The 27,800-nt window shown below is 39.8% G+C and overlaps 1 protein-coding gene across 1 annotated transcript in view; it reads right to left on the bottom strand.

Moving 5' to 3' along the window:
- The window catches only part of SGCD (sarcoglycan delta), a gene marked incomplete at its 3' end in the record, with an annotated part of 771,422 nt that overhangs the window by 62,803 nt on the left and 680,819 nt on the right, over positions 1-27,800 (bottom strand). The window contains exon 7 of the mRNA XM_080672659.1: positions 8,985-9,057. Coding sequence (XP_080528785.1) covers positions 8,985-9,057 — 73 coding nt within the window. The remainder of the gene's footprint in view (positions 1-8,984; positions 9,058-27,800) is intronic.

The following is a 27,800-nucleotide window of genomic DNA, read 5'->3' on the forward strand; positions in this document are numbered from 1 at the left end:
ATGACTTAGTATGAATAGAAACAAAAGACATATGATTAATCAGTGCTTAGACAAGATTATGGACTCCAGGAGACTTTGACAGCTCTCCTTTACTCTTGCTCCCCCCACCCATGCTTTTGGGGAAAATGGACATTGTAATGATCCATCTAATCTGAACCCCTTTGTGGGCAATGGTAAATGTAGAAGACATTTAGCCAGTGAATCTAAAAGTGAAGTATAGGGGTTGTGTGTTTATAGCAGGCAGACCATGATGAGCCTAAGGATATGCCAAAAAGGATTTTCTTAGGAAGTAAAGTTCAAGCTGAGAGGTGAAAAATAAATAGGATTATCCAGAAAAAAGAGCAGAGAATGTTTCAAGAAAAGGGAATAGCAAGGCTCTAAGTGGAGGCTCTAAGGCAGCCTTGGGCAAACTACGGCCCGTGGGCCGGATCCGCCTGTTCTATCCGGTTCTCTTGCTCTCCCCTCCGCTCCTTTACTTTGAATTTATATTAGTTCACACAAACACTCCACCCATGCTTTTGTTCCAGCCCTCTGGTCCAGTTTAAGAACCCATTGTGGCCCTCGAGTCAAAAAGTTTGCCCACCCCTGCTCTAAGGCATTCTAGAGGAAACAAAGAAAAGGTTGAATGGTTGAAACCTACAAATTGAGGAGAGAGGACTCCCAATTAAAAAGCGAACTCTACACACACATCTGCCCCTGCTCCTTCCTGAAGATCTAATGCAGTGACTAAATGGACCAAAAAAGGGCTCAAACCAACAAGGATAAAGAAAAGGAGAAGCAGCAAGAATAGAAGAAATATGTTGACAAAGCTTTGGAAATTAAAAAGAAAACAGCAAAAAAGGAACTTCATTAGCAGATGACAGAAAACCGAACTCTAAGAGCCTGTGGGTTTGGTGAAAATAAAGGCAAAAGCTAATTCAAACTGTAGAATCCTGGCCTGGTGCAGGAATGGGAGCCAACAGACACCTATGTGGTTGGGAGTGTCTGGAGGGGCTGCAATTAAGAAGACTGGTTGAGGTTTTCATGGGATACTGTCAGACTCCTAGACATTTCACCACTGTAGATACACAGGTGATCAGGCCACCCTCACTGTGATGAACTAAATATTGTACTCCCATTCCAATTCATATTTTCATATCCTAATCACCAATGTGATGGTATTAGGAAATGGGTCTTTAGGAGGTGATTAGGTAACAAGGGTGGGCCCTCATGAATGGAATTAGTGCCCTTATAAAAGAGACTCTACAGAGCTTCCTTATCCCTCCTACCATATCAGGATATAATAAGAGGATGGACATCTATGAACCAGGTTGTGTGCTTTCACTAGACTCTGAATCTGCTGGTGTCTTGGAGTTCCCAGCCTCCAGACTAGGAGAAATAAATTCCTATTGTTTATAAGCCACACAGTCTATTATAGCAACCCAAACAGACTAAGACAAACTATGGAAGACTTGAACTCTAGGCTCTGTGATAGGATACCTGAGAGTAGCAGTGCTATACTGGAAACAGAAAATTAAGTGAAAAATTATATATTGAAGAATGAGACCTCCTAGTCCCCACCTGAACATCTTGGCCACAAAGTTCATCTCAAACAAGGGGTTAGGAATCTTCTCTGGAAAAATTGATCGGCCCAAGAGAAAAAAAGACCTACAAATTCAGATATTTGGGGTCACCAACCTAAAAATCCCAGCCTGATAATCCTACCTGGAAGCACCCCCCTCAACGAATCCCATTCATGTGAACAAAACTTTCCAACAGATTCTTACTACTCAGCTCTCAAAGATGAATAGACATCCATGAATCACCAACCATTTGAAAAAGTCCCATCAAAAAGCCAGAGACCTGAATAATAATAATAATAGAGAACAGAAGAAACCTGAAAGTATAAAAAAGTAAAGAAAGGATAGTCCATACATGAAACTAATACAGGGTGCTAGAGAAGGGAACCACCATAGAATAAAGAACATTTGAAAATTGAAATCGGAGAGGAGAAATTAAAAATTTAATGGAAGGACTGGAAAGCAGAGAGGAGAGCAGAGGGAGAAACAAACAAACAAAACAAAACAAACAAAAAAAAAAAAAAAGAAGAAGAAGAAAAGGTTGGAAGGAGTGGAAAGGGTAATAGGAGATGAGAGGCTGGGGCTACCATGTAGAACCAGATCATCACTTGCGGGTTTCAGATGAGTGCTTTGTTTTGAAATTTTATCTTCAAGTCAGTGGGAGCCACTGAATAACAGCAGAAAAAGGAGTGATGGTTGGCCCAACTTGGCCAGGAAATCAGGCCAGGTTATTTAGTTCTGACATCCGATGGTCTCACTCTCATTTATATTATATTCTAACAAACCATGAAAAAATTCTGGATCAATAATAATGAAAAAAAAAGATATCTACTGGCTGATTTAAAAAAGGGATCATTTCTAGTTCTCAACTTATTTTAGGTAAAAACTGTAGTCAGCTTGTTTCTCTAAACTCCCATTACTCTTTGTTTTGAAAAGGTTATAATTGGAATAAAACAAGGCTGGCTTAGAGCCAGGATCATGAAGGGTGTAATTAAGAAAGATTTCTGTCTACACACCCAGCAGGGCCATCCCACTAAGGGGAAAGAAAGGGAGATTTAAAAGCAATTGTGTGTTTTTCAAGAATAATACAATAATCTACATCACACATTTTACATAATAAAAGGTAGCAGCTGACATTTTAATAAAGATACAAACAATAATAAAGTCTCTGTGCTCTGCTTTGAGGCAGAAGGTAGCCTCAGCCTAGAAATTTCAACAAATGTACACACTCACCCATGCTGCTCTGAATGGATGAGAGGATAGCACTTATTTTTGATGTCATACCTGCCCTGACAACATGAATAAGAAGTGCAATTATTACCACCCCCATATGGTTTTATCTTTTGAATAATGTTTTCTTTCCACATTTTAGGCCCTTACATTAAAAATTTAATCTAAAAGATATAATTTTAATTTTTAAATAAAAGCCACTTGTCTTAGATAACAACAAGAATGTGTCACATTGCCTCTCTCAAATTCATATGAAAATTGGTTCGCCCTATTGGACAATCAGGAGCCTCACTGCACATGGCTGATGGCTGAAGGTTTCATAGAGACTGTAGTAATGGTTTTGAGGAAGGCTTGTGGAATGTTTTGATTATTAAGGTGTTTCCCCCAATATCTTGCTGGTATAAAAGATTAAAACTCTAGAACCACTTTTGGGGCATATGTTTAAAGCATCTGATCTGAACTACAGTCCCAATCAATGCTGACTCAAGACTTGAAGAGAAATGAACATCACCAACAGCAGGTGCCTGAGAATGGATACTGAAAGTGCCTTTTCCTTTTGATTATACTACTCGGTGGTCCTTACAAGACACAGAGAGAAAGGCTCACAGCCTTTGAAGCTTGGCAAAGTCCCGTAAGATACTTCATGACTGGCATCGTACCCTGTATTGCAGACTGGCCATTTTATAAACCACGCTCATCCATGAGAGCAAATGATATTTCTTTATTGTTCTTACCTGACTTAATTTTTCTCTCAAACTTATCCATATGCATTGTTGGGGAAAAATAAATTTATTCTAGTCTGGTATCTTCTCTGTGATTGAAAAGTTTCAACTTCCTCATTAGGATAAATGTTCCTCTCCCTCATTAGGATATCATTATGGATATGGGGAAGGGGATTTCTGTGAGTTTGTGGTGACTAACAAGTAAAGCAATTCCACAGATGTTGTTCTGACTGGCATCAGGTAAGCAACCCAGGCTCAAGTGCTCAGTGAGTGAGTTCTGGCTAGTTTTCTCTGTGCTCACTCAGCACCCACCGAGTTAGGTCTCAAAGGTGTTGGTGGACACTGAGGTCTGGGCATGTCTTCCACTCCATTGGACTGTCTGCTATGGAGCCCTCAGTCCCAATGCAGGGAACCTGCCCAGGAGCATGCCTGTCTGCACCATTAGTTACTCAACACAACACCACAGAGATGCTTCTATAAACCCGCTTTCCCCAACCATCCTCCAGGAGTTAAAGGAGATTTAAGAGTGCTGACCCAGGTTCTCTTTTTTCTCTCCAGCCTCATGACAATGCAGGGGTGATGAGACCACCCTGCAAGTTGGCTTCCTAGAGCCCTTTGCTTTTGACTTTCCTATCTAATTAGTCTCTTCCCTCTGTGACTCAGAGAAGAAAGGTCACTATGGCATTTATTTCATAACCTGCTTTCCCTACATTTCCCATATTCTTCTTCCCACAATTCACTAGAGACCAATAGTGTTGGGTTTTCAACTTCCTCTTCCTGTCTGCATGGGACTTCCCCTACATCCTAGCCTCATATAATCCCCATCATGCTATCTGCTCTCTATCCTTCCCAGGCTTCTAATGGCAGATTATAATGTAGAGAGAGGAGATAAATACAGAACACATAAGATTAATATCTTTAAAATATAATCTCGATTACATTTGTAAAAATAAGAACTTTTGATAAGTAAGGCAAAGGGAAAGATGGAACTAGCTCAAATAGCGAAGGGTAAATATTCCTTTATCCCTGTAGTTTCTCCATCTGTCTACTACTAAGACCCATGGTGAAAAGGGCATCTTAGGGTTCACTTCTATCTTATTCTCATTCACTATAAATTACTTGCATACTCATTTAACTACAGCCCAAGAATTGAGCACATGCATTGATTCCTAACACAAACCAAAAAATACTTGGTAAACAGCTGCTGCTCTGACATTAAATGGAGAATCAGGTCGCCACCCCGTGTAATTGTATGCAGACTTCTTTTAGAAAGACCTGTTGGCTTCTTGCCCTGTGGTGGTTCCTTCCAAGCTTTTAGTTATATTTAGAGGAACAGAGTTGGTTCTATATATACAGCGATCTATATAACCTTCTCTCTTTCTTTTCCTTTGCCCTAACACATATGTGGGAAATAGGATTTCACACTCTATTTCTTGGTCCTGTAGGATCAGAATCCTACAAGGAAACGTCACAATGGAAAAGAATACTTAGAACAAGGTAGGCATTCAAAGGTAGCCTCCTCCGTTATGACAGAAAACACGTATGCAGGACCTGTTTCAGATCATGCACAACCTGAGATCAGGGAGTTTTCTATATGTCTTTATACAGACTCCAGGAAGAAAAGCAGCGAACAAGAGAATATTTAAAATAGTCACATTCTAAAATCATGAATTCATTAAAGTCAGTTTCTATTCAAAATGAGTTTTTTTTTTATTTTATTTCAAGGATAGGTATATGCTGGTACATTTTTAAAAATATATTTTATTGATTTTTTACAGAGAGGAGGGGAGGAGGATAGAGAGTTAGAAACATTGATGAGAGAAAAACATCAATCAGCTGCCTCCTGCACACCTCTCACTGGGGATGTGCTTGCAACCAACCAAGGTACATGCCCTTGACCGGAATCAAACCTGGGACCCTTCAGTCCGAAGGCCGACACTCTATCCACTGAGCCAAACTGGTGAGGGCTGCTGGTACATTTTTAAGTATAGTCTTGAATCTGGAGTGACATGTCCTTATTTCAGAATAGCCCTGCAGAATGGTCGACAAACACTGTCCCAGATGGGGGGTGGGTGCAGACCTCACTAATGCTCATTATTTGTCTGAAGAGAAACAACCCTCTTTTTGTGATTTGCAACTCAACCCTGGATTATTTACAAACACCTTAAGCCAACTCTGCCAATATGGTAACTATAGTAACTCTGGAAAGAAAAGCAGTAAACCAAAACTCTAGCAGAAAGGAAGCTACCAGTCTGTTCCCTGAGAGTGGAGATCTTTTAGGAAGAAATGCCAGAGGCCTAAAATCTGCCTTTCATTAACAAACAAGCAAACAAGGTCAACAACAGAAATAAGAGAACAAACAAAACCCTCCCAGCAGCCAAGGTAGGGGTTTGAGGAAACAAAAGTTATTCTAACAGAGAAAGTCTCTACAACAGATACTGTTTTCTCATGTTTGATTGATTGGATTAAGTGAGGGACATGTTGGATGTTTAAGTTTTACTTGCTTATTTTAGAAGACAGTCTATGTATAAATAAGCCGTGGTCTTTTAACTCAATTTGTTTCCCATTAATAAGACCAAGAACATCTGAGTATAGATTATTATTTTTAAAAACCCTTATTAAAAACATTCCAACTTAACTGCATTGGGGACTTTAAAGAGCCAATAATTCATAACTCAGCAAATGACTTTTTTGTTTACGTCCTCTTTTTTTTTAAGCACTGTTCCATGCATTGAGAGGTCACTGGTTCCATTCTTGGTTAGGGCACATGCCCAAGTTTTTGGCTCGATTTTCAGAAGGGAGCATGCAGAAGGCAGCCGATAAAATCTCTCTCTCTCTCTCTCTCTCTCTCTCTCTCTCTCTCTCTCTCTCTCTAGTAAAATACTATAAAGGGATTAGCTCTTTGGAGCTAGAAGTGACCTGGCTTTTTACAGAGAGCAGGGCTCTAGGATTAGCTCAAGGCCACATGGTGGGTTTGCAATAGTCCCTGACTCGCAGCTCAGTGCTCTTTCCCCTCCATCGTGCTGCCACCCAGGAGTCCTGGAGTCACTGCTTCTGCTTCACCTGAACAGTTCACTCCACACCACCTGCTGGTACAAGTCCAGGGACCTCCCTTAGATGACTCTACTTTCCTAAGCCCAGAAGACACACCAGCATGCATGTGCTGGATCAGTAAAACGGATCCAACTGTAAAGCCAGAGGCCAGGAGGCTCAGTCACCAAGTTCATTACCTGCCAGCTCAATAGCCAAGGTCAATCCCAATCAGTAGCACAGAGTACAATGTGGCACCATTAGGTGATAAATGTGAAACTGATCTAGACTAATCAATCCACCACATTTCATCATCCTTTCAATTGGTCAGAGATTCTCCCACAACGTGCCATCAAGAAAAAAAATTCCAGAAGGATGAAGGGGCTGAATGATCACATTCTAGGCTCCTCACTCAGTTCAGGTTATCAAGCATCACCATGATTTGAACAGGTGCAAACAAAACACCAGTTTTAAAATTGCATATTAAAATCGTTTTATGCTTCCTATCAGAAAATTTTATTTCTAGTCCCTGTGGAAAATACCTATAATTTTAGAATAAGCAACTACCTGAAGTCCTTATTTAGTTGCATTAACTTAGAAATTTCGTTGTGACTGTGGAGGTTTAACTTAAGGTGAGTTCCAGGGGTTCCCATAGGTTGCATATCAAGGAAGTGTGTCGACAGCAGTCTATGAGCAAATACTCTGTTCTATGTCCTTCAGGGCATGATCTCTAAAGTGGGCTGATGCTTGGAGAGTTGTCTTTATGTTTGGTGTGGGTTGGGTTTGTTTTTAACTACAGAAAATTTATTTTTCTATTTAAAGCAAAGGGAGCCTAAATCCAGCAACTCTTATATTTCTCAAGTCTTCCATGTAATGGAGAGCTTGTTCCATTGAAACAAGTCTGTATTACATAGAGAGTGCAGCTTCTTTTAGACAACACTTATCTTTGGGCTGATCAGCATTAATTACTGACTAGCTCTGCAAAATAATAATAATAATAATAATAATAATAAATAATAATAATAATAAAATAATAATAATAATAACCCTGCTGCTAAGGAAGATGTGAAAACAAAGTGACCTGGGCCACCTTTTAGCTGGTCTGGAAAGGGCTTTTATATCACGGACCTGAGGATTCACTACATGGAGAGAACATGTTCTCTCCTAAAACACGGGCCTCCTTGGGTAGATTTGCTTAGAAGATTCCAGTTTTAGTGTCTAACAGGAAACATAGGCTCCAGCTAACAGATACTCAAGTGACTTCTGGCATCTGGAAGCTCCGATGACAACAGTTATTCTAGTAAAATATAAAACCTTGCAGTATGGTGTATAATCTTAAAAATACAGCCCACTCTAGGTGGGATTTTGCTAAGGTAAGGTTCTCACTCCCCACCAATTATCCTCTTCCTTTGGCCCAATTTATTTCCCTGTATTCATAAAGACAGACAGGCTTTGCAAGAAGGCTGTGGGTTTTGTAATGAGATGATATAGTCTCTACTGACTGGGACTGTGTTTCTGTTTAAGGAAACAAGCTCCAACTTGGTCGCGGCTGTTTTCAGAAAAGCACAGGTCTTGGGGCTGACTGCGCTGTGAAACAGCAGATTGTATAATACAAGTACTGTAGCTCACGGCTGATGTCTTCCGAAGTCGTTATTCCATGCTAGCTACGATGATCTACGATCGCTTTTAGTTAAAAGAACTACGGGAAATGAAGACAGCCAGCATTTACCGAACCTTTCACGGCTACAAGTATACAGTAAAAATTAAAGTTATATTTGTGTCATCATACCATGTTTTATGTTTTTGGAAAGTTAGGGATGGTCGCTAGGTGGCAGGAATGGTTTTTAAGCCAACTCTCTATCTCTGTTTGTCTATCTAGCTATCTGTCTGTCCGTACGTCTATTGTTCTTTTTGGTTTTCCATAGTTGTTGTTAAGTACACAACATTGTAGAGTCCTTTTCTGCTAAAGGCAGCTCCCGTATAGACACCCAAAGATGAACACCAACCAGTACACAGAATACCCACAGAGGTAGTTCTACCACCATACCATTTCAGGGAAAATAAAAATCTGCATTGCATTTAGAGCTCAGCTTCTCAGAGACACCACTCTTCTTTGGGCTGATCAGCACCGATTATGATGAGTTCTCTAACTAGGTAGGTTTTTGGTACCACAAAATACAGCAAGCAACACACACTGCAACAATCAATCCTAAACCTCACAATGACACGGTGAACAACCTCTTCCTCCAAACCCTCAACTTTAGGTCCTCGGAGAACATTTTCTCCTGGTTGCAGCTTATCTTCTCATCCTTTCTAACTGCTCTGTTTTACATATTCATGCTGTGATGCTGTTATATTACACGGATTCAAAGTGGATCATCAGCCCGTGGCACAAAGAAAGGAAACAGATGCTAAATCGATGAACACAAAGTCAGAAGCTTACCTTAGTTCCTTGAAGGGGTCTGCCCTGACGTTAGGTGTCTCTATCGATTTAGGGAACACAGTGCCCTCTGCTCCTGTAAACAAGAGAAAAAAGCAAACAGAAGTTGGAGACTGCTGGATGTGTTACCTGGGGGCACAATCAGCTAAATGCAGTGAATCCTTGACACAACTCAATACGCACATATTTTTTGCCACTGGCTTTCGGCCTCCATAATAGGAGAGCATTAAATCAACTCATGCAAACAGCCTTTGAAAAAACAAGGAGCATCTTCTGAAAGTGTTCCTGCTGAGATCAGAGTGAGGCCATGAGGCAAATTCCATGTTGGCTTAAAAAAAAAAAGAATTAAAAAAGATGCCTAGAATTGGTACAGTCTGACTCTGGTCCCTCATAAACTATTCATAGTAACCCAAGTGGAAATGTTTAGAAAAATAGCAGCTAAAGCCCTCAGAGTGCAGCCAGGGCACAAAACACAACGCCTAGGCAGTGGCAGGAATGCTGGATGGTGGAAGGCACCGTAAGACTGTGAGATATCTGCCTAATGACAATTTGGCAGAAGTTTTTCAGTAAATAAAGTTCTACACTATTATTATGTGGAAAAATTAAGCACAACACTATGAGAGATCATTTGAAGTTCAGCACTTTTACACTTTGAGTATTAACATTGATCCCCAACCCAGTCTAGACATTTAGCTGTTGACTTTGCTATAAGCCTTTATCTTCACAACTTGTCAATGCCAGCTGAACCATTCTAGCCATAAAGATTGTGATTATCTGATTTGTCTGCTCCCAGAGTGTTTTCAAATCATTTAAGCCTCAGTTTATCACAGACAATTGCAGTGGATATTAGTTTTTCAATTAAACTTAGCTAGGCAATATCCTGTACTTTGAGGCAAAGGTGTTTATTTTTATACATTTGGTATAGTTCTTTGATGCTGTAAGAAGGGGCAGAATAATATCTTGCATTCACATGTGAATTTCTAGAATCCTCCTGCAATTATTATAGTATCTAAAAATACTCCATTAACTGCTGTCATTCCAAATCCAGATTTATCCTGGCATACTGATGAGTCTAGGAGGATGAACTGATTTCTTTACTTTTGTAGCAACTGTGGAAATATTTCATCTTTCTGATATGAGTAAAAGACTATTGCAAGTAAAATCAGAAAATAATAACTCAACATTACATATAGTCATTCAAAGAATATCCCGGTGAACAATAACTATTATTCTAAGCAAATATTTTGTGTGAGATAGGGACTATAAATATCTATTATTATTATGGACTAGAGGCCCAGTGTACAGGTGGGGTCCCTTGGCCTAGCCGATCTGGGCTGATTGGGCCAGCTGGCTGGGGGAGGGACCACTGGAGGTTGGCCGGTCATGGGAGGTTGGCTGTGGGAGTGCACTGACCACCAGGGGGCAGCTCCTACATTGAGCATCTGCCCCTTGGTGGTCAGTGCACATCATAGCGACTGGTCCACTGGTGGGTTGTTCATTTGGTCGCTTAGACTTTTATATATATAGATGTGGAATCTGAGACTCAGAGAAGTGAGGAAATTTTCCTAAGGCCACATAGCAGAGAGAGAGAGCCAGGACTTGAATGGAGCTATTTCAGCACTGGAATGGATGACCTTGACTGTTATGACACACTGTCTTTTTCAGCAGATTAAGTCTCTCTCTACTTGCTCATCTTTTTATGAGATACAGACAAATACCAATGTTTATATCCTCAAGTAATACTTGCTACTTTCCACTTTCACCCCTCTTTAAAAAAAGTTTCTATGTACACTGTGATGAGTTTCTAATACTTTTCAAAAAGACCGTTTCTTTTCAAGTACTATCACAAGTTTCTGATTTTCACACCACTTTTCATTTTTCCCAGAAGCATCCATCAGCATCAATTCCCCCATCCCACCTTCTCTACCCATTCTTGGATAATAAATTATTCTCCATTTTATTATTTCAAAAAGGTTTCTATTAAAGCCATACCTACTTATTCCTTCTTTGACACAATATAATTTACTAGCAATAAATGTTCATAAACAGTTTGAGTGAAAAATCCATAAAGCCATTTCAGCTTTATTTTAAATTCCATTTAATGTCCCTCAAAAATGATTTCATCAATGTGTTTCCATTAGCTAGTTCTCTGCCCAATAACTTAATTCCTCACAATCCATCAGGAACTTATAAAGCTTGTGACAGGATCTATCCAAAGTGTTTTGAATCAGCTCCATGGCTCTGTTTCCCCTAGTAACACAGGTAGGGGTAAACTCTTCAAAAAAAATCTCAAATGCACTTCATTGTCATAGTAACAAAAGAGCCAGCTGCTTCTCTCTGGAAAGTGAACTCAAGTTTGAAGCTCAGTTTGGTCAGGCTTTCCCCTCTAAGTGTCCTGGATGTCAGGCGACTTAACATCTAGTTCTCTCTGTAATGCTGGGCAAGTCAGATAACCTCTCTGGCCCTTGATTTTCCTCATTTCTTATAAAATGAGGGTTGGGATGAAAAGTGTTTGAGCTAAATTGTTTTCTCTCCCAATCTAAAATGTCATAAAGTAACAATCTAATCAAAACATGATTGTTTTTAGCCACTTCCATTCCCTACCAGGAAAACAGAGCAATCCTGGAATATCAAAGAAAATCATTAAGGAAGTAAAAAGTAAAAGAAAACAGATTTTTGTCCACTTCAAACTGCATTTAACTGATAGAAATAATCACCAGAAAATAAACCTTATAAGAGATGAAATGGTAGAGAGCAAAATCTATTGTAGATAAAACTAACTATAAAGACAACAACAACAAAACTTGATCATAACTCTTTAAAACTCAAAAAATTGACTTGGAGAAATTCAATTTTATAAAAAAATAGTAAACACTTAAAGTGCTTAATACTAAATAGCTGTGAACTAAATACTGAAAGAAAAAAATTATATCCGCATAATTTGGTAGAGGAAAATTTGATTTGACAGAAATTGGACACAACGGAAAAAATTTCAATGATTGAAGTTATCAGTAAAATTGGAGATAGAAAAGTTTATGATGTATCAAACCTTTGTTATGCATGAAGAAGAAATTATTTTACACACAATAATTTTAAGGAAAACTAAAAAGTTCAGAAATGGTTTCAAGTGTACTGTTTAGAAAATTGATTAAGGGATTAAACTAGCTTAATGGAGTTTGCTCTGGTAAATTCTTTCTTGAGGTACATTCATTAATATTGGCATAATTATGATTAATGTTTCTGTATTAACTAACGCAGACTAAAAATCATTTTTGGGTTTAAATGGTAGGACCAAAATGCTCAACAGGTTTAAAATGCAGAGTTAAAATATCTGATGATCAATGTTTGAATTAAGTTTTCTAATTCATGTTGCTTGAGTAGACAGAACCTGAATGACAACCCTTAATAACAACCATATTTTACTTGATAAGATAAGAATATGTTTCTCTACCAATATTAAATTATAAACAGAGAAAAGACGTCAATCTAAAAATTGGAGATAAGAAAATGGGAGCAGAAAAGATTTGATTTTCTGAAATATCAGAGAACTGAGAAACCAAAAACCTGATTTTTAGTGCTGATTTTGTATAAGCTCATTATGCGACTTTTCTCAATTTGCCTTCTAGTCTTATTTCTCCACTTATTATACAAAGTGGGGGTGGGGATTAGATACTTTGTAAGGCCTCCAGCCCTGCTCTTTTACAATGCTCCAAATTACATGGTTGGATGAACCCAAAGGACCAGGAGAAGGGCATGCTGGGATTGCTATACTCAACATTCAATTTATTTAAGAAATATGAATCCAGCAGGGGGCTCTAGAAGTGAGCCATAGGGATATGGAGCTCATAATCTAGTACAGTGTAGTGTACTCTGGCAGTGAACAACAAATTTAAATAATGAGTAATAATCTCACAAATGAAAATACATATTAGTAACAAATGGTGATTACAACTTGAAAGGAAAATCAAAGATGTCTTTGAAAATATAAAACTTGGGGTCATTGCCCTAGCCAGTGTGGCTCAGGTGGTTGGGTGGCGTCCAGTGCAACGAAGGGTTGTTGGTTTGATTACCAGTCAGGGCACATGACTGGGTTTCAGGCTTGACCCCTGGTTGGGGGCTTGCAGGAGGCAGCTGATTGATGTTTCTCTCTCTCTCCCCACCAAAAAATCAATTAAAAATAAAACACAATTTGGGGTCATAGCCTGGTCTGGCAGGTAAATTTCCCTGAAAAGTGAAGTTTTGCTGATATTTGTTAAGTCATTGGGAACCAACTAGATAAGAGTGGGAAGTAGCAGTAGAAAACAGTGCAAAGGTGACAGCATTGGGAAGTTGAAGTTAATAAAGATCAGTATGGCCAGACTATGCTTAGCAAACATGAGCAACATGGGTAAACCCAGAGAGGTAGTTGGCCCAAGTAATGCAGAGTCTTGTATGCCACAGCAAAGGCTTTAAGCAGGGATTTGACTTTAGCAAATTGGCGTTTTTCAGAGATCACCAATGTTGCATGTTATGGTCTGCATGTGTGTATCCCCCGTAAAATTCATCGGTTGAAACTCTACTCTTTAAGAGAACCCAACCATGCTGGCACCCTGCCTCCAGCCTTCAGAATGTGAGAAATATATTTCTGATGTTTAAACTACCAGAATGTATGGCATTCTGTTACAGCAGCCTGAGCTGAGACTCAGTGTTAGGGAAAAGGTAACAGAGGAGAGCGAGGGTAAATAAGATGGGTCAGGGAGAGAGACGGTGGTAGGCTGAACTAGAGAACTGGCAGTGAAAATGGAGAAGAGTGGGTGGTTTAGAAAATATTTAAGAGGGATCTAGTGATGTGCTGGATAAGAGGGAGACTAAAGGATGACCACAGGGCCCATGGGAAGAACTGAAATTGATGTCAAAGCCAAATGATTAATGCTCAAAGCCAGCTGTGCCCATGGCAACCTTCTACTTCTCCAATAAAACCCTGCTTATTTGGATATTTGGTATTTTAGTTACAATCAAAATTGTCTTTACTTAATAAAAGAAGCTGTTATGAATCCAACTATAATTTTCTTATGAGGGTGCAGGCAACATGACATAAAATTTAAATTAAGCCTCCTATAGTATATACAAGCAATATTTAAAAAAAACTATGAACATGTAATAATTCCTTGAATAATACACATTGTTTTCTGTACAAGATAATTTTCTGGTTACTCCAAAGTGTTAGCTAAACACGTGTTCATATATCTCCCATTGTTTAAAAATCTTTCTAAAATACATAAGATACTGGTTTTGCCTCTGTGAGTCCAGGCTAAAGAACATGGTTACATTTTGATATTTAAATATTATTCAATGTCTAAGATCCATTTTCCTGAAAGCCAATTTCCTCTACAGCATGTTATCCATGGTAGGTATAGAAGAGTGAATTGTGGGAGAACTGATCACGGGAAATTCCTCAGAAACAGTGGTTTTATATTTAGTTCCTAACATAAACCTTTGACTTTCTCCTAATAGTAATATTCAGTAAAAAATTCTTTTTAAGGAAGTGAGTTGGGTTATGTTTAGCCAAAGATATAAAATGAAATGAGTAATCAGTGAAGTTGCAGAGTTTCCACAAATTTCAGGATTAAGCACTGTCAGCCTCTGAAACCCTTCCCAGATTTGAGCAATAAACAGATGCAAGACAGGAACTTTGAGTGGAAAATGTCACTTCAAGTAATTTAATCCCATTCTGTCTCCCTGGTTTTTGGTGGTGTTTAACAAATCACAAATGCAAAAATGTTTGTAGTCATTACAAGTCGTTTCCAGGAAACGTACCAAATATTTTCTTTTTAGGAATTAGGACAGATTCTCCTAACCTAAAAGTACAGATAATTAAGTTCATTCAATAAATATTTAGGGAGGGCAGGTTTAGACTTTCTTCTTTATGGGATCACAAATTAATCTATAATAATAAAAGTGTAATATGCTAATTAGACTGGATGTCCTTCTGGACAACCTTCCAGATGAAGCCGGGGCTGGGAGGGAAGCCTGGGTCCTGGGTGCCTGCTGGCGGCCAGAGGGAAGCCCAGATCCTGGGTGCTGGAGGGATGCTGGTGCCAACAGCCGAGGGAAGGAAGACCTACTCTTGCACGAATTTCATGCATCGGGCCTCTAGTATATAATATATATTATTTGTGAGCATGCTATCCATGATAGGCATAAAAAAATAAATATATATATTCAATAGCCATCTCAAGTATTGTAGCCATTCTTTGTCTATAAATATTTAATCATTACCTACTATGTGCACAGCACAGTGCTAAGGCAATATTCAGTGTGAAGAGCTGATCTGTGTCCTTATGGAGTTTTATTATAACTAGACAGATTTAGAGAACACATTTAAATTGATTTTTAATAACAATTTTTATAAATCATGCATTCTCAATGGGGTGATGTGGTTAAGAACCCATAAAACTGGTTCTTGGGGGGGCCAGCAAAAGAAATCTTGCTCTATTAATGTATAAAGTACAGATATACAAATAGTACATAAATAGATATCCTATCTAATAAAGAGGAAGTATGCAAATTGACCACAACTCAGTGACAAAGATGGTGGCACCCACAGCCAATAAGGAGGGAATATGCAAATTGACTCAACAAGGCGAGAGGTGGAAGGTGGCTCCGGGCCAGAGCGAAGGCAGAAAGGCAGCTCCAGCTGGAGCCAAGGAGGTGCCAGCAGCCAGGGAAAGGAAGGCCTATTCTTGCACGAATCTTTATGCATTGGGCCTCTAGTACAGTATATATGATACTAAAATCTCATTGGAGGAGAGTAAATAAAAAAAAGATGTGAAATAATTCTCTAGAAGAGCCATACTAGCAAAAAGGTTGAGAAAGTGTTGTAAATGCTATGAGGTTTAGGCAGGGAGCTGATGGAGCATGGAGGAGGGGATTTGCGCTAACATGGGAGGATCTGCAAGGCTCCTCTGGGGAAATGGAATAAAGCTGTGATCTGAAAGAGGTGTCAGTCAGGCAAAAAGTTTAGATGGAGATGGGTGGAGAGAACATATCAGGAAGCAGGACATGTGTGGAAGCCCTGAGACAATAGGCAGCACACTGCCTTTAAGGGATAGTAAGATCATTGTAACTGGAATAGAAAGAGCAAGGCTGGCATAAGAGGAGATTGGTGAGGTAGTCAGGGGCAAGATCATGTAGAAACATGTAGGCCATGTTCCAGTCTGACAGACTTTTTGATTGATATTGCTAGATAGAAGGAATCTGGTCCCTTTATGACATTGTTAATGTCCTGCTCCAGTTCTGGACAACTTATATCCAATATTTTTATTATGTAATGAAAATAAGCCCTTAGCCCTGGTTGTTTGGTTCCGATGGTTGGAGTGTCATCCTGTACAGCAAAGGGTTGAGGGTTTAATTCCCAGTCAGGGCACATATCTAGTTTGCAGATTTGATCCTTGATCAGGGCATGTATTTATGTTTCTCTCTCATTTCTTTCTCTCTCCCTTCCCTTCTCTCTAAAGTCAATAAGCATGTCCTTGGTGAGGATTAGCAACATGGAAAACATGGAATTTAGCAGCATGGAAATCGCTTATATCACAGGAGTTATTCTATGAAGAGCTGAAGGCAGACTCTTGCAGGCAGAGGAGTAAGTGGGACATGAAGAAATGGTTATGGCCAGAGTCAACATTTTTTGGACAAGAGATATCTAGTAAGATAGCTGAGTATTGGATATTGGATATTAGATATTAAAGATGAAGCTATGGTTAGTAACCAAACTTTTATGGGGTACCAGTCTGCTCTATGGCACAGGCCAGGCAGAGGCCCAGGTGTTCAGTTGCCTGGATGCAGGCACGCATAATGTGGATATTTGGGTTCATTAGGCTGGGATTTTAATAGACATGTACATTGAAATGAGAGTGTAATAAGTTCAGGGTTGTATAGGAAGATTGTGAAGAGGAATATGATACTTAGGGTCTTCTAGACTCATTTTCCAGGAATGGGGATTGTAACACTTCTCTCATAAAGTTATAGTGAGGATTAGAGAATGTATATTATATATAGTGGTATGTGTGTATGGTACATCAAAATGCTCAATAAATGACAGATAATATTTATTTTAATGGAATCAAGGATGTTGATTTTAAGGATAGAAGATAAAGCCAGAAAAACTTAAGGATGTCATTCTATAATCTGAATGTTAACAATGGAGAATAAAATAAGACGTGTTTCCTAGCAATTTAACTGAAACAGCCATACCATCAAGGTGCGCATTTTAAATACTTGTGTAGCATGTGAAAACACAGAGCAGTTTAAAATTCATGTATATTCTGAATCCTGGCAAAATATCCTGGCAAGACATGAAGAGACAAGTAGTTTAATTAAACAAACTCTACTTGAGAAACCAATAGACCAGAACTCATGCTTGGTGTATCATTAAGCCCAAACTGGAAAAAATAAAAGGAATCAACCAAGCAGCAAGCAACCTCATTTCAGTTTCTTATAACTACATTATTTTTGATAGTAAATAAAGCCACAGAGTAAAACAAATCATTTCAACTCATTGGCTGTGTATAACATTGATGGAACAAGACAGCACGGAGTTAGGATGGTCTATGAACAACAGAGCGACAGCAACAAGCCAAGAAGGCTGCTTGACATGCACAGCAGAGCTGCACACAAGGGATACACCTTGGTTCTCAAAGATGATGAATGCACCGTGTGTCTTATGAGTGAGATGAATGTGGGCCTCCACCCATACTCTCCTCCAGGTCTCTGTGGGACAGGTGGCCAGAATCAGAGAGAGGGAGGACATGAATATGGGTACTGTATGATTACGGACAGTACGAATGAGTTAAGGAGAGCATGGTTCTGCCTGGACTTTGCATGGGAGTAAGGGTTAGATGGGAGTCCTGAATACACTGCTTCCTTAGTCAAGATCTCAGTTCTCAAGTGCCTCGCTCAGTGTGAGAGCAATCAAGACTCAGAGAGAGTCAATGGATGCGGGTGAGACCTCAGAAAACATGGGCATGATTTTAAGGGGTTCCTGGTCATTGAAAAAGAAGTAGAAAGTTTTGTTCCTGTGGCTTTGCAGGTGGGGGGCGATGCCTTTCTATGGAGAAGAAAATTAAAACATTAATTGAAGACCTTGGAGAAGTACTGTCTATAAAAAATAATTGGAGAAACTTATAAAGTCATTTACAGACGATGTCTTGAAAAGTGAGAACCAGCAAGTTGAAATCTTAGTAAACGTGCTGCATGTTCCAAAGTATTAAAACACTTACATGATTTCATTTCAGAATACAATCTTATTATGAAAGCAAGCCTCAAAATGAACATACTTTGCAGGTGACTTAAAGGGTAATTTTAACGATATGATTTTTACCTCATCCTCTGACTTTCTCCCTCATGTGGCCAGCGTGTCACTTATCAACATCCATTTTCCCCTGCCAACAAAATACCAGTATTGTTCTTGAGAGCAAAGTACCCAACTAAATAGTCACTTTCCCAGACTTCTGGGAAGCTAGGGGTGACCATATGCCACAATTTTGTCTAATGAGATGTAGGTAGAAGTCTATTAGGGAGGGACACTGGGCAAGCTTTTACGTCCTAATAGGAAGGTACAGGTGTGGCTGGTTCCACTCTTCTTTCTTCCTACCTAAATATCAACATAATATCTGGAGCTGTAAGAGTCATCTTCTGACAATGAGACAAAGGCCAAGAACATTTCAGACATGCTGATCCGGACGCACTAAGCCACCAGCAACCGTACACCAGGCGGCTTCTTCTTATGGGAGAAAAACAAGTCCCTATGTATTATTTGTTTAAGCCACCTTATGGGAATGTTGTTACTCAGTCCTACCATTCTCCCCAAGACCAAGGAGAGAGCAAAGGAGCAAACAGACCCTTAAGAGGGTCATACTTATCACTTAGAACTGTGACCACCATGAGCAAACAGCACAATTTTATTACCCTGCACATTCCACTGTGCTGCCCTTTTTTGGTCAGTCTCTTCCTCAAGCCCTTGCTCCTGGCTCCCACTGTTCTCAAGCCCTGTCTACACGGTCACCTTTTCTAGATTGCTGTATAAACAGAGTCATTCAGTACGGAGTTTGGGGTTTTGTTCCTTACACTTAGCAAAATGCATCTGAGATTCCCAATGGAAGGTTTTCAGTGGATCAAAAGCAGAGCTGCTTTAAATCAACAGTGACACCTGCCCCCTGTCAAGACCTAGTCCTAGTGGAGAGTATGCTGGCTCTCCTCCAGGGAAGGGGAAAGAGAAGAGGCCTGGGAAGGAAGCCAAGGAGAGAGGCAGCTTTTGGCCCTGATTTAGAGGAACTGAGAGAGCTAAGGTCCATTGAGGACCAGAGTCATCCCTGGGGAAGTGCCAAACTCTCTGAGGACACATGCCCTGAGAAGACAGGACCCTCGTCACAGGGGCCCACAGCCTCCGCAAATGTCCGTAGGTCTTCTCTGCAACATGGACATTGAGAGTCAACAGGCCGGGAAAATGAAGACATCAGAGGTGATCCTTACAGACCAAGCATTAGCAGGTGTTCTCGTATTTTCTTGACACCACATACACTTTGCTTCTTTGATTCTTGAGCAACCCAATAATGATGGAGACAGAATTTACTCATGTAAGGCCCCAGAGTCACATTTAGGGAATAAAAGTCATATTAAAACCTGATGTCTATTAAGTACTTATTCTTTTGCCAGGCATTTTTCTAAGCATGTTACATGGATTAACTCATTTAATTCTCACCATACCCCTATAGGGTATGTGATATTACTATCCCTCAATCTGTAGATGACAAAGCTGAAGCACAGAGAGTGAGTGTTAGGGCTAGGATCTGAACCCAGGCAAATGTAGCTGCAGAGCCCCTGTTCTTAACTCCCTGCTGAATGTATGATTTCCTCCAATGTGAGTTTGGGAATTATGAGTCATACTCAAAATATCTCCTTCCCCATGAAAAGACCACCTACAGTACTAATGACTGGTTGTGCACATTCTACTCACTGCTGCGTCTGTGCTGAAGGCCGTATACATTCTGTTTGAATTGCTACCTGTCCACACCTGACCAGTAAGATTCTAACTTGGGAACTGAAACTCAGCAATACAGAGGGCAGTGTCAACGAGTGATGGATACTAGACAATAACAACTAACACTTACTGGGAATCATGCTAAGTGCTTTTATAGATATAGTCCCTTCATCTTCAAGAAAACCCAATGAGTTGAGAAATATGAGGCGTAGGCAGAATAAGTAATAACTACTGTTCAGTGCAAGTTATTAATAGAGCTGGGATAAGAACCCAGACAAACTAGTTCCCCAGCTCACATTTTCAACCTTCAAACATACACTTGGGGCTGGCAGCCATGCTGAAGTAGCATCTCAATGAGAAAAGCATGGCAGAGCAGAGAAGAGAGGTCCCGAGGCCCCTGAGCAGCAGAGGGAATGCCTGCATCCTCGGAGCTTCCCTCTACAGATCTCATAAACTGGACTGAATGTATATAAGCACATGTCCATACCCCACATCCCACAAACAGACAGCGAGGAACGTGACTCAGGCTGGCCAATCAGAATATCCAATTCTCCAGAAACAGTGTTTGCTCCAAGAGGATGCAACCTAAGCCAATCAGTTCTTTTCAAGGATTGTGATGGCTGCCTGAACAAGGGTGTTCCTATCTCTCTTCCTCTGAGATAATGTCCACTAAGGATCCGAGAGAAGGAAACCTGTGCAGGGGCAGAAATGTTGAAAGCAATAGAGTTGCCATATCTGGAATTCTCAATGAAGTTAGTGAGCAAGTTCCCATATTTCTTCTTTAAAAAATGTCTTCCCTTTAAGCCCAATTAATTTTGCTTTCTGTCACTTACAATTGGAAGCACTCTGAATAATGCATTTTTTTTTCCTTGTGGGTGGAGGAAACTAGGTCATGACTGCTTGTCCCTCACACTCCATATCACTGAAGCAAAGAGAACTGTTCTCTGGAGCCTGCAAACAAGTCTGTCATTTGAGAGAGGTCATTATTCCTATGCAACTCCACTTAAAACACCTGCTCCACACAAAAGGGGACTCCACAGGGCAATAGCAGCCAGTCAATTTTCATTACCGGACGATAGCTATGAAAGTGAGTATGCTCAGAAGGTGTCCTTCAGGTCTGAATATCTGTAAGACACCTTTGAGGGCATTTAGCATCTCTCGTTCTCACATTTAGCATATCTCTCTCTCTCACGTGTGTGTGACACACACACACACACACACACACACGCACACACACACACACACACACCTGGGCCAAGCACATTCTGTGAGCTTTTATAGCTTTTTTTCTATACCCAGTGCCAATGTCACACAGTAAGAAAAAAGTGGTGCCTATGAGGTCTGCGTTATTCAGTGCCAAAGAGTATGCTCTTAGATAATGAACTGATTATCTTTTAAAGGAAAAAAAAAGGGGGGGGGGAAAGTGTCAAAACCCAAATCTGCCAAGCTTTATAGCTCGATTTGGGTATTTGCTAAGTGTATCATGTTCTGCTTTGTCCATCCAAGTGACAGTTAATCAATACTAATTTGATACCAGTTGATTCTTCTCTTTCCCTAAACAGGACGTAAGGTATACTATCTGTGAATATATTTTATCCCAGGCTGTAAATCCATATGCTTTAATACAAATGCATTAAGCATCTCTTTTTAAATGGAATACACTGAGGTTATAAGGATGTATAAAGATGAATTACCAAGTTGTCCTGAAAAATGCCTTTCTAATACATTACGAAAATGTTTCAGCTTTGAGGGCAGTAGTAAATAGATCAGGCATTTGCCATTACTTAAAATCTGATCTATATCCCAGTCTCTGGGGGCACCTATTACGTTAATGCTCAGAATATCATATGGACATACTGCCTTTCCTGGGCTGGGGCAGTTGGATTTTTCATTTATAATTTCCTCTGTGTGTTAGTTTGTTTATAGCTTTATTTCTCCCTTCTGTCAATATTTCTTTAGTACCTGCTGTGGGTTAGGCAATGTCCTAGGGGTGTGTGTGTGTGTGTGTGTGTGTGTGTGTGTGTGTGAAAAATATATATGTGTGTGTGTGTGTGTGTGTGTGTGTGTGTGAACAATAGTATAATAAATAATTGTGAACAACAGTATAATATCAACAGGCCTCACAATTTGTCCTAAAATTTTCTAATTTGTCCATAGTCATCTGGGCGGATATACACCTGCTTTCTAGCCTTCTTCTCCTGGATCATCTCAGCCTGCTCATACATACCAGAGCTGGGTTAAAACAACAATGACAATCTTTGAATATCACTTTCCAGTTTGTGGGATTTTCATACCTACTTTTTAATTCTCATAAATACCTATATGAAGGGTGCAGGGGAGATGAGCATAAGTGACTCATTTAAAGTTGAGCATCTAACAAGTTCAGGACTATGCCTTATTATTGTAGTTGCTGGGCTATGATAATATCTGCCTCAAATTATTATAAAGCTTCAATGAGAGAACACAGGTAAAGCATTCAGAACAGTGCCTGGCACACAGTAGGAGTGCAATAAATGTTAACTAGGATGGTGACAGTTTTGTCTAGAAAGAGACATAATGCACTGTCAGTCTTTCTGCTCATATTTTGGTTCATGTATTTCCCACCCATCCATCATGGATTGTTTTTTGGGCACTACAGAAGATATTGAGGATTCAGTGTGGAACAGGCCCATGTTTTCAACACTTATCACAGCCTAGGAGAGATTTTCAGTCTTTAGAATTTGTATGTGGTACCAGATTTCACAGACTGAATGATGAAAATGTAACAGAACCATAGCCCAGACCAGGGATTGGCAAACCACAAGCCATGTGCCACCTCTATCCTACCACCACCTGTAAATAAAACTTTGTAAATAAAGTTTTATTAGAACACAGCCATACAATTTGATTACATACTGTCTGTGGTTGCTTTGCCACTACAATGTCTGAGTTGACAGTTGTGGCAGAGATCCTGTGGTCCACAAACCTAAAACACTATCTGGCCCTTTATCAGAAAAAAAAAAGCCCTGGCATGGGTTATTACAGCTTTGCATTCTTGAAGCTGTCCTACCTTATCATCCCTTCCAATTTAAGAAATGAAAGGTGATGGTTTGCCTATATGGGCATTTAGAATTGCTCTTTTGAAAATATTATTTTGCATAATTATTTTAAATAAAAATTCCATCAACTGTTGGCTTATGGGAAATGTTCAAGATTTTGACAAGAACAATGATCAACTGTAACCTTAATCCCGGCATGTTCCTGTATTATGTTACTCAATCATTGTAATGACACACAAGTTAGACACTATTCATATCTCCATTTGCAGATGATAAAACAGGTTCTGTGAGAGGTAATTAATTTTTCAAATGAAAATAGTTAATTTATTGAGAATTCAGTATATCTCAGGCATTGTGATAAGCTGTACATGGGTTGTCTCACTTAAATCCCATAGTGACTATGGAGGAAAGTAGGACTAATACCCACCATTCCCCCTCCCTTTCAGTGTGTATAAAAGACTCAGGTTACTGACTTGCTTATAATTCCATTTTAAGTAAGTGGGGACACCAGGATTTGATACCAAATTCTGACTGAGGTTTAGAAGGTCAGTGACCCCTGCTAAAACTGATCCTGTGGTTCATTCACAAGAACTTCTCTCCCCGCCTCTTCCTCCCACCCAATCAAAGTGGACCTGAATGCAGATTCCTCATTGAGTAAAGCACTCTCAAATACTCCAGTTATCTCCTTTCTATGGTTTGATGATGGGAATGGTAAAAGGGAAAGACAAAAGCTGTGACAGTGATGCCTTCTGCTCAAATGTGAAACTGCTTTAGCTCTCAAGGATGCCTGATCCTAATTATTTCTTGACTCTCTCTTATATTTAAAATGAACCCTAGCCCTAATCGGTTTGGCTCAGTGGCTAGAGCGTCGGCTTGTGGACTGAAAGGTCCCAGGTTCGATTCTGGTCAAAGGCATGTACCTTGGTTTCGGGCACATCCCCAGTAGGAGTTGTGCAGGAGGCAGCTGATCGATGTTTCTCTCTCATTGATGTTTCTAACTCTCTATCCCTCTCCCTTCCTCTCTGTAAAAAAGCAATAAAATATATTTTTTTAAAAAAGTTTAAAATGAACCCTAGTCCACATTCTAGTTAATAATGGAAGATAAGTTTTGGATCTCCTACACATTAAGAAATATTCTAAATGAGGATACCGATGGGCTACTGAAGGTGGCTAAAGACATTTCCAACTGATACCCTTTACATCTTAAACTTCCAAAGTCTTTCCATATTCTTCATTTTGATAACTGACTTTTGTCACTTTTTCTGTGTAAGTGATGGAATACATATTGTACATTTTGGTTCTACACTTTACCAAGCCATGACACAGCTTTAATTTTATAGTACTCTGCACACTAGAATCTGGGTCTCACTGTTTACTTCTATTACATGTTGGAGAATATGTTAATATTGTAAATGTGTTCACATTGGGGCTCTCATCTTGGATTTCCCACCAAACTTACTATAATTCTAAACCTTTTAACTGTTCTGGGCTTAGTTTCTATGTCTATAAAATGGGCACAATCCACTGCCCAATATATGGCTCAGGTTTGTCATGACGACCAAATGAGAGAGGAACGAACTTTTAAAGCGGCAAACACAATAAAATGCTAGTTATAAGTGGTGCCACTCAGGAAATCCCCTTGTATAAAATATAGACTACCTTTTAATCTTTAAAAACTGCCCCCTCTATAAGCAGGCCTCCTTAAAGATAGATTAGTGAATTAAATGTGATTAATTTTAGATTAAAGGCAAGACATCGCTCCAGGTCTATTAAACTCTCTATGTCTTCATGGCTCCCAAAAAGTCCTACTCCAAGGTTCAATTTTAGGGGCACTGGACACTAACACATCAATAAATCCAGTTTCGTGTTGTTGTTGTTGTTTTTTTTTCTGAGTCTTATTACTCAGATAATGCAAAAATTCCTTCCAGATTTTCATGACAAATAGAAACAGCTCAAGGAGAAGACTCACTAAATTGATGAAGCTGACATTCCCCTAATCCATTACAGCAAAGGACTTTCTGAGACCCAGGGACCCCATAGAAATCATGCTCTCAATAGGCAGTTGATCATAACTTGAGAAATCATTTCAGGATTAGGCCAAATCAGCCTTAAAGGAGGTAAAGGAAATGCCACTGCTTTTGGCACAACTCAGAACACTAAAGAAATAGATCCAACTATGAGATCACTCCTGTGTTATTGCAGCAGCCTACAAGAGGTGCTTCCAACAGCTAACACACATCTTAGCATTAGCCACTTGTAATGCCTGGGATGGCAGATGCGACCCATTCTTTGCCCCAATAAGAGCAGGTTTTTTTAATTGAGGAAACAATACAGTTTCCCAAAGGAAAAAAAAAGGTGTGGAGCAAACATCAAAAACAAACAATGACATAGACGTGAAGGGTACAAAACAGTGTTAAAGGCATATTAGTATTTAACAAATATCAGTAATGTGGTAAATGTCTTTTAAGGTCTATTTCAACTCCACGATTATACACATAAGGGGATGGGGATCCATCCTATATGATATGCAGAATTTTTGCTATATCAAGGAAGGGAACTTCCCATTAGGAATGTCTTGTTCAAGATGCCACGTTCTTTCCATCACAGACAAAATTAGGCTATCAAGCTGCTTTAAATGAGAAACAGAGATTCAAACCTCTACATGGGTCACTTCTGTTTGACCCATTCCAATTAGCTGTCTCCTGTAGAAATCCTATCTTGAGTTTCTTGCTTCTGCCACTACTTGGGACTCACCCCATCCTTGGAATTTGATGACAGAACTCCACATGAAACAATAGGCCCTTTCATCTGGCCCATGATGTTAAATATGAAATGATATGGACATACTTCAGGGTTTGGAATCGTTTTCCATTTGTGTTATACTCTACCTGAATCTTCAGGTTACCACAGAGATTGCACATAGTAAGTGCTCACTAAGGACTTATATTAAGACAGGGGACCTCTCCTGGGGACATTAGACATCAGGGATTCATGCATAGATTCAGTAGGCCTATGAACTCTGAAGGGGTAGATTCTGCATCACTATTTTCTTTCTTTTGAGTTTTTAAATTTTATTTTTATTATGATGAAAAACATACAATTTTCCATCTTTTTTTTTTCAATTATAGTTCACATTCAATATTATTCTGTACTAGAGGCCCAGTGCACAAATACGTGCACCATTAGGGTCCCTCAGCCTGGCCTGTGGGATTGGGCCAAAAGCAGCTCTCCGACATCCCCCAAGGGGTCCCAGATTGCGAGAGGGTGCAGGCCAGGCCGAGGGACCCCACTGGTGCACGATCAGGGCCTGGGAAGGATGCGGGAGGTTGGCCAGCTGGGGAGGGACAGTGGGAGGGCTCCAGGGCATTTCTGGCCCATCTCGCTTAGTCCTGATGGGCCAGAACCCAGCAGCAAGCTAACCTTATCAGTCAGAGTGTCTGCCCTGCCCCCTGGTGGTCAGTCCACATCATAGAGAGCAGTAGAGCAGCCTTAGCATATCATTAGCATATTATGCTTTGATTGGTTGAAAGGCCAACTGGCCGACCAGACAGTTAGCGTATTAGGCTTTTATTATATAGGATTAGTTTCAGGTGCACAACATAGTGAGGTTAGACAATCCTATGCTTTACAGAGTGGTCCCCCTGATATTTCAAATACTCCCTCTCCCCTGGCCTATACATAGCTATTAACAATATTAGTTTTTTCCTCCATTGACCTTTCCCCGGCCACTCCTACCCCTCAGCACATGCCCTCACCTCCCTAGTGACTGTGTCCATTGGTAATGCTTATATGCATGCATACAAGTTCTTTGGTTGATCTCTTACCCCCTCATCCCCTGCCTTCCCTCATAGGTTGGATGGTCTGTTTGATGCTTCTATGTCTCTGGTTCTATTTTTGTTCATCAGTTTATGTTGTTTTCTATATTCCACAAATAAGTGAGATCATGTGATATTTATCTTTCTTTGACTGGCTTATTTCACTTAGCATAATGCTCTCTAGGTCCATCCATGCTGTTGCAAATGGTAAGAGTACCTTCTTTTTTACAGCAGTGTAGTATTCCATTGTGTTGATGTACCACAGTTTTCTAATCCACTCATCTGCTGATGGGCACTTAGGCTGTTTCCAAATCTTAGCTATTGTAAATTGTGTTGCTATGAACATAGGGGTGCATATATCCTTTCTGATAGGTGTTTTCACTCATCTTCAACTAAAATCTAGCATATCCTTTGATTAGAATGCAGAAAGTGACCTGTAGAAATGATCACTCTGAGACTTGGTCACCAATGGAAATCATAGATGGTCTCATTTCAGAGTTGAGCTGTTATGTACATCTCAAAATATCATTCACCCTCAACTACAACTAGATATTTTTAGATGTTTATAATAGACACACATAATATCACAAACTTATATATGCTGATAAATGTATGTCATTTGTTTTCTTTGGTAACCTTGTGCATTTTGTATAACAGGTTAAAATATAATTCTGAGAAGGGGTCCACCGTCTTCATCAGCTTGATAAAGGGGTCCATGCCAGGAAAAAGGAGAAGCACTCCTTCAGAATGACTGCCTAGCATGAATATCAGGCAGGTGTGTTCAGATCACAGTGCATGTCTTAGGACTTTCTGCCTCCTTCCCAGTGGTGCTTGGGGGAGGACCACACTCACAGCAGGGGCCTACTCACTGTTAGTGAGAGATGGGGGGTGACTTATGGAGGTTGGAGATATCCTTTTTTTTTCATATCCTGAGAACTTTTAAGGATGG

Source organism: Plecotus auritus (genome assembly GCF_963455305.1).
Source record: "Plecotus auritus genome assembly, chromosome: 6".
In the NCBI taxonomy this organism is placed as follows: domain Eukaryota; kingdom Metazoa; phylum Chordata; class Mammalia; order Chiroptera; family Vespertilionidae; genus Plecotus; species Plecotus auritus.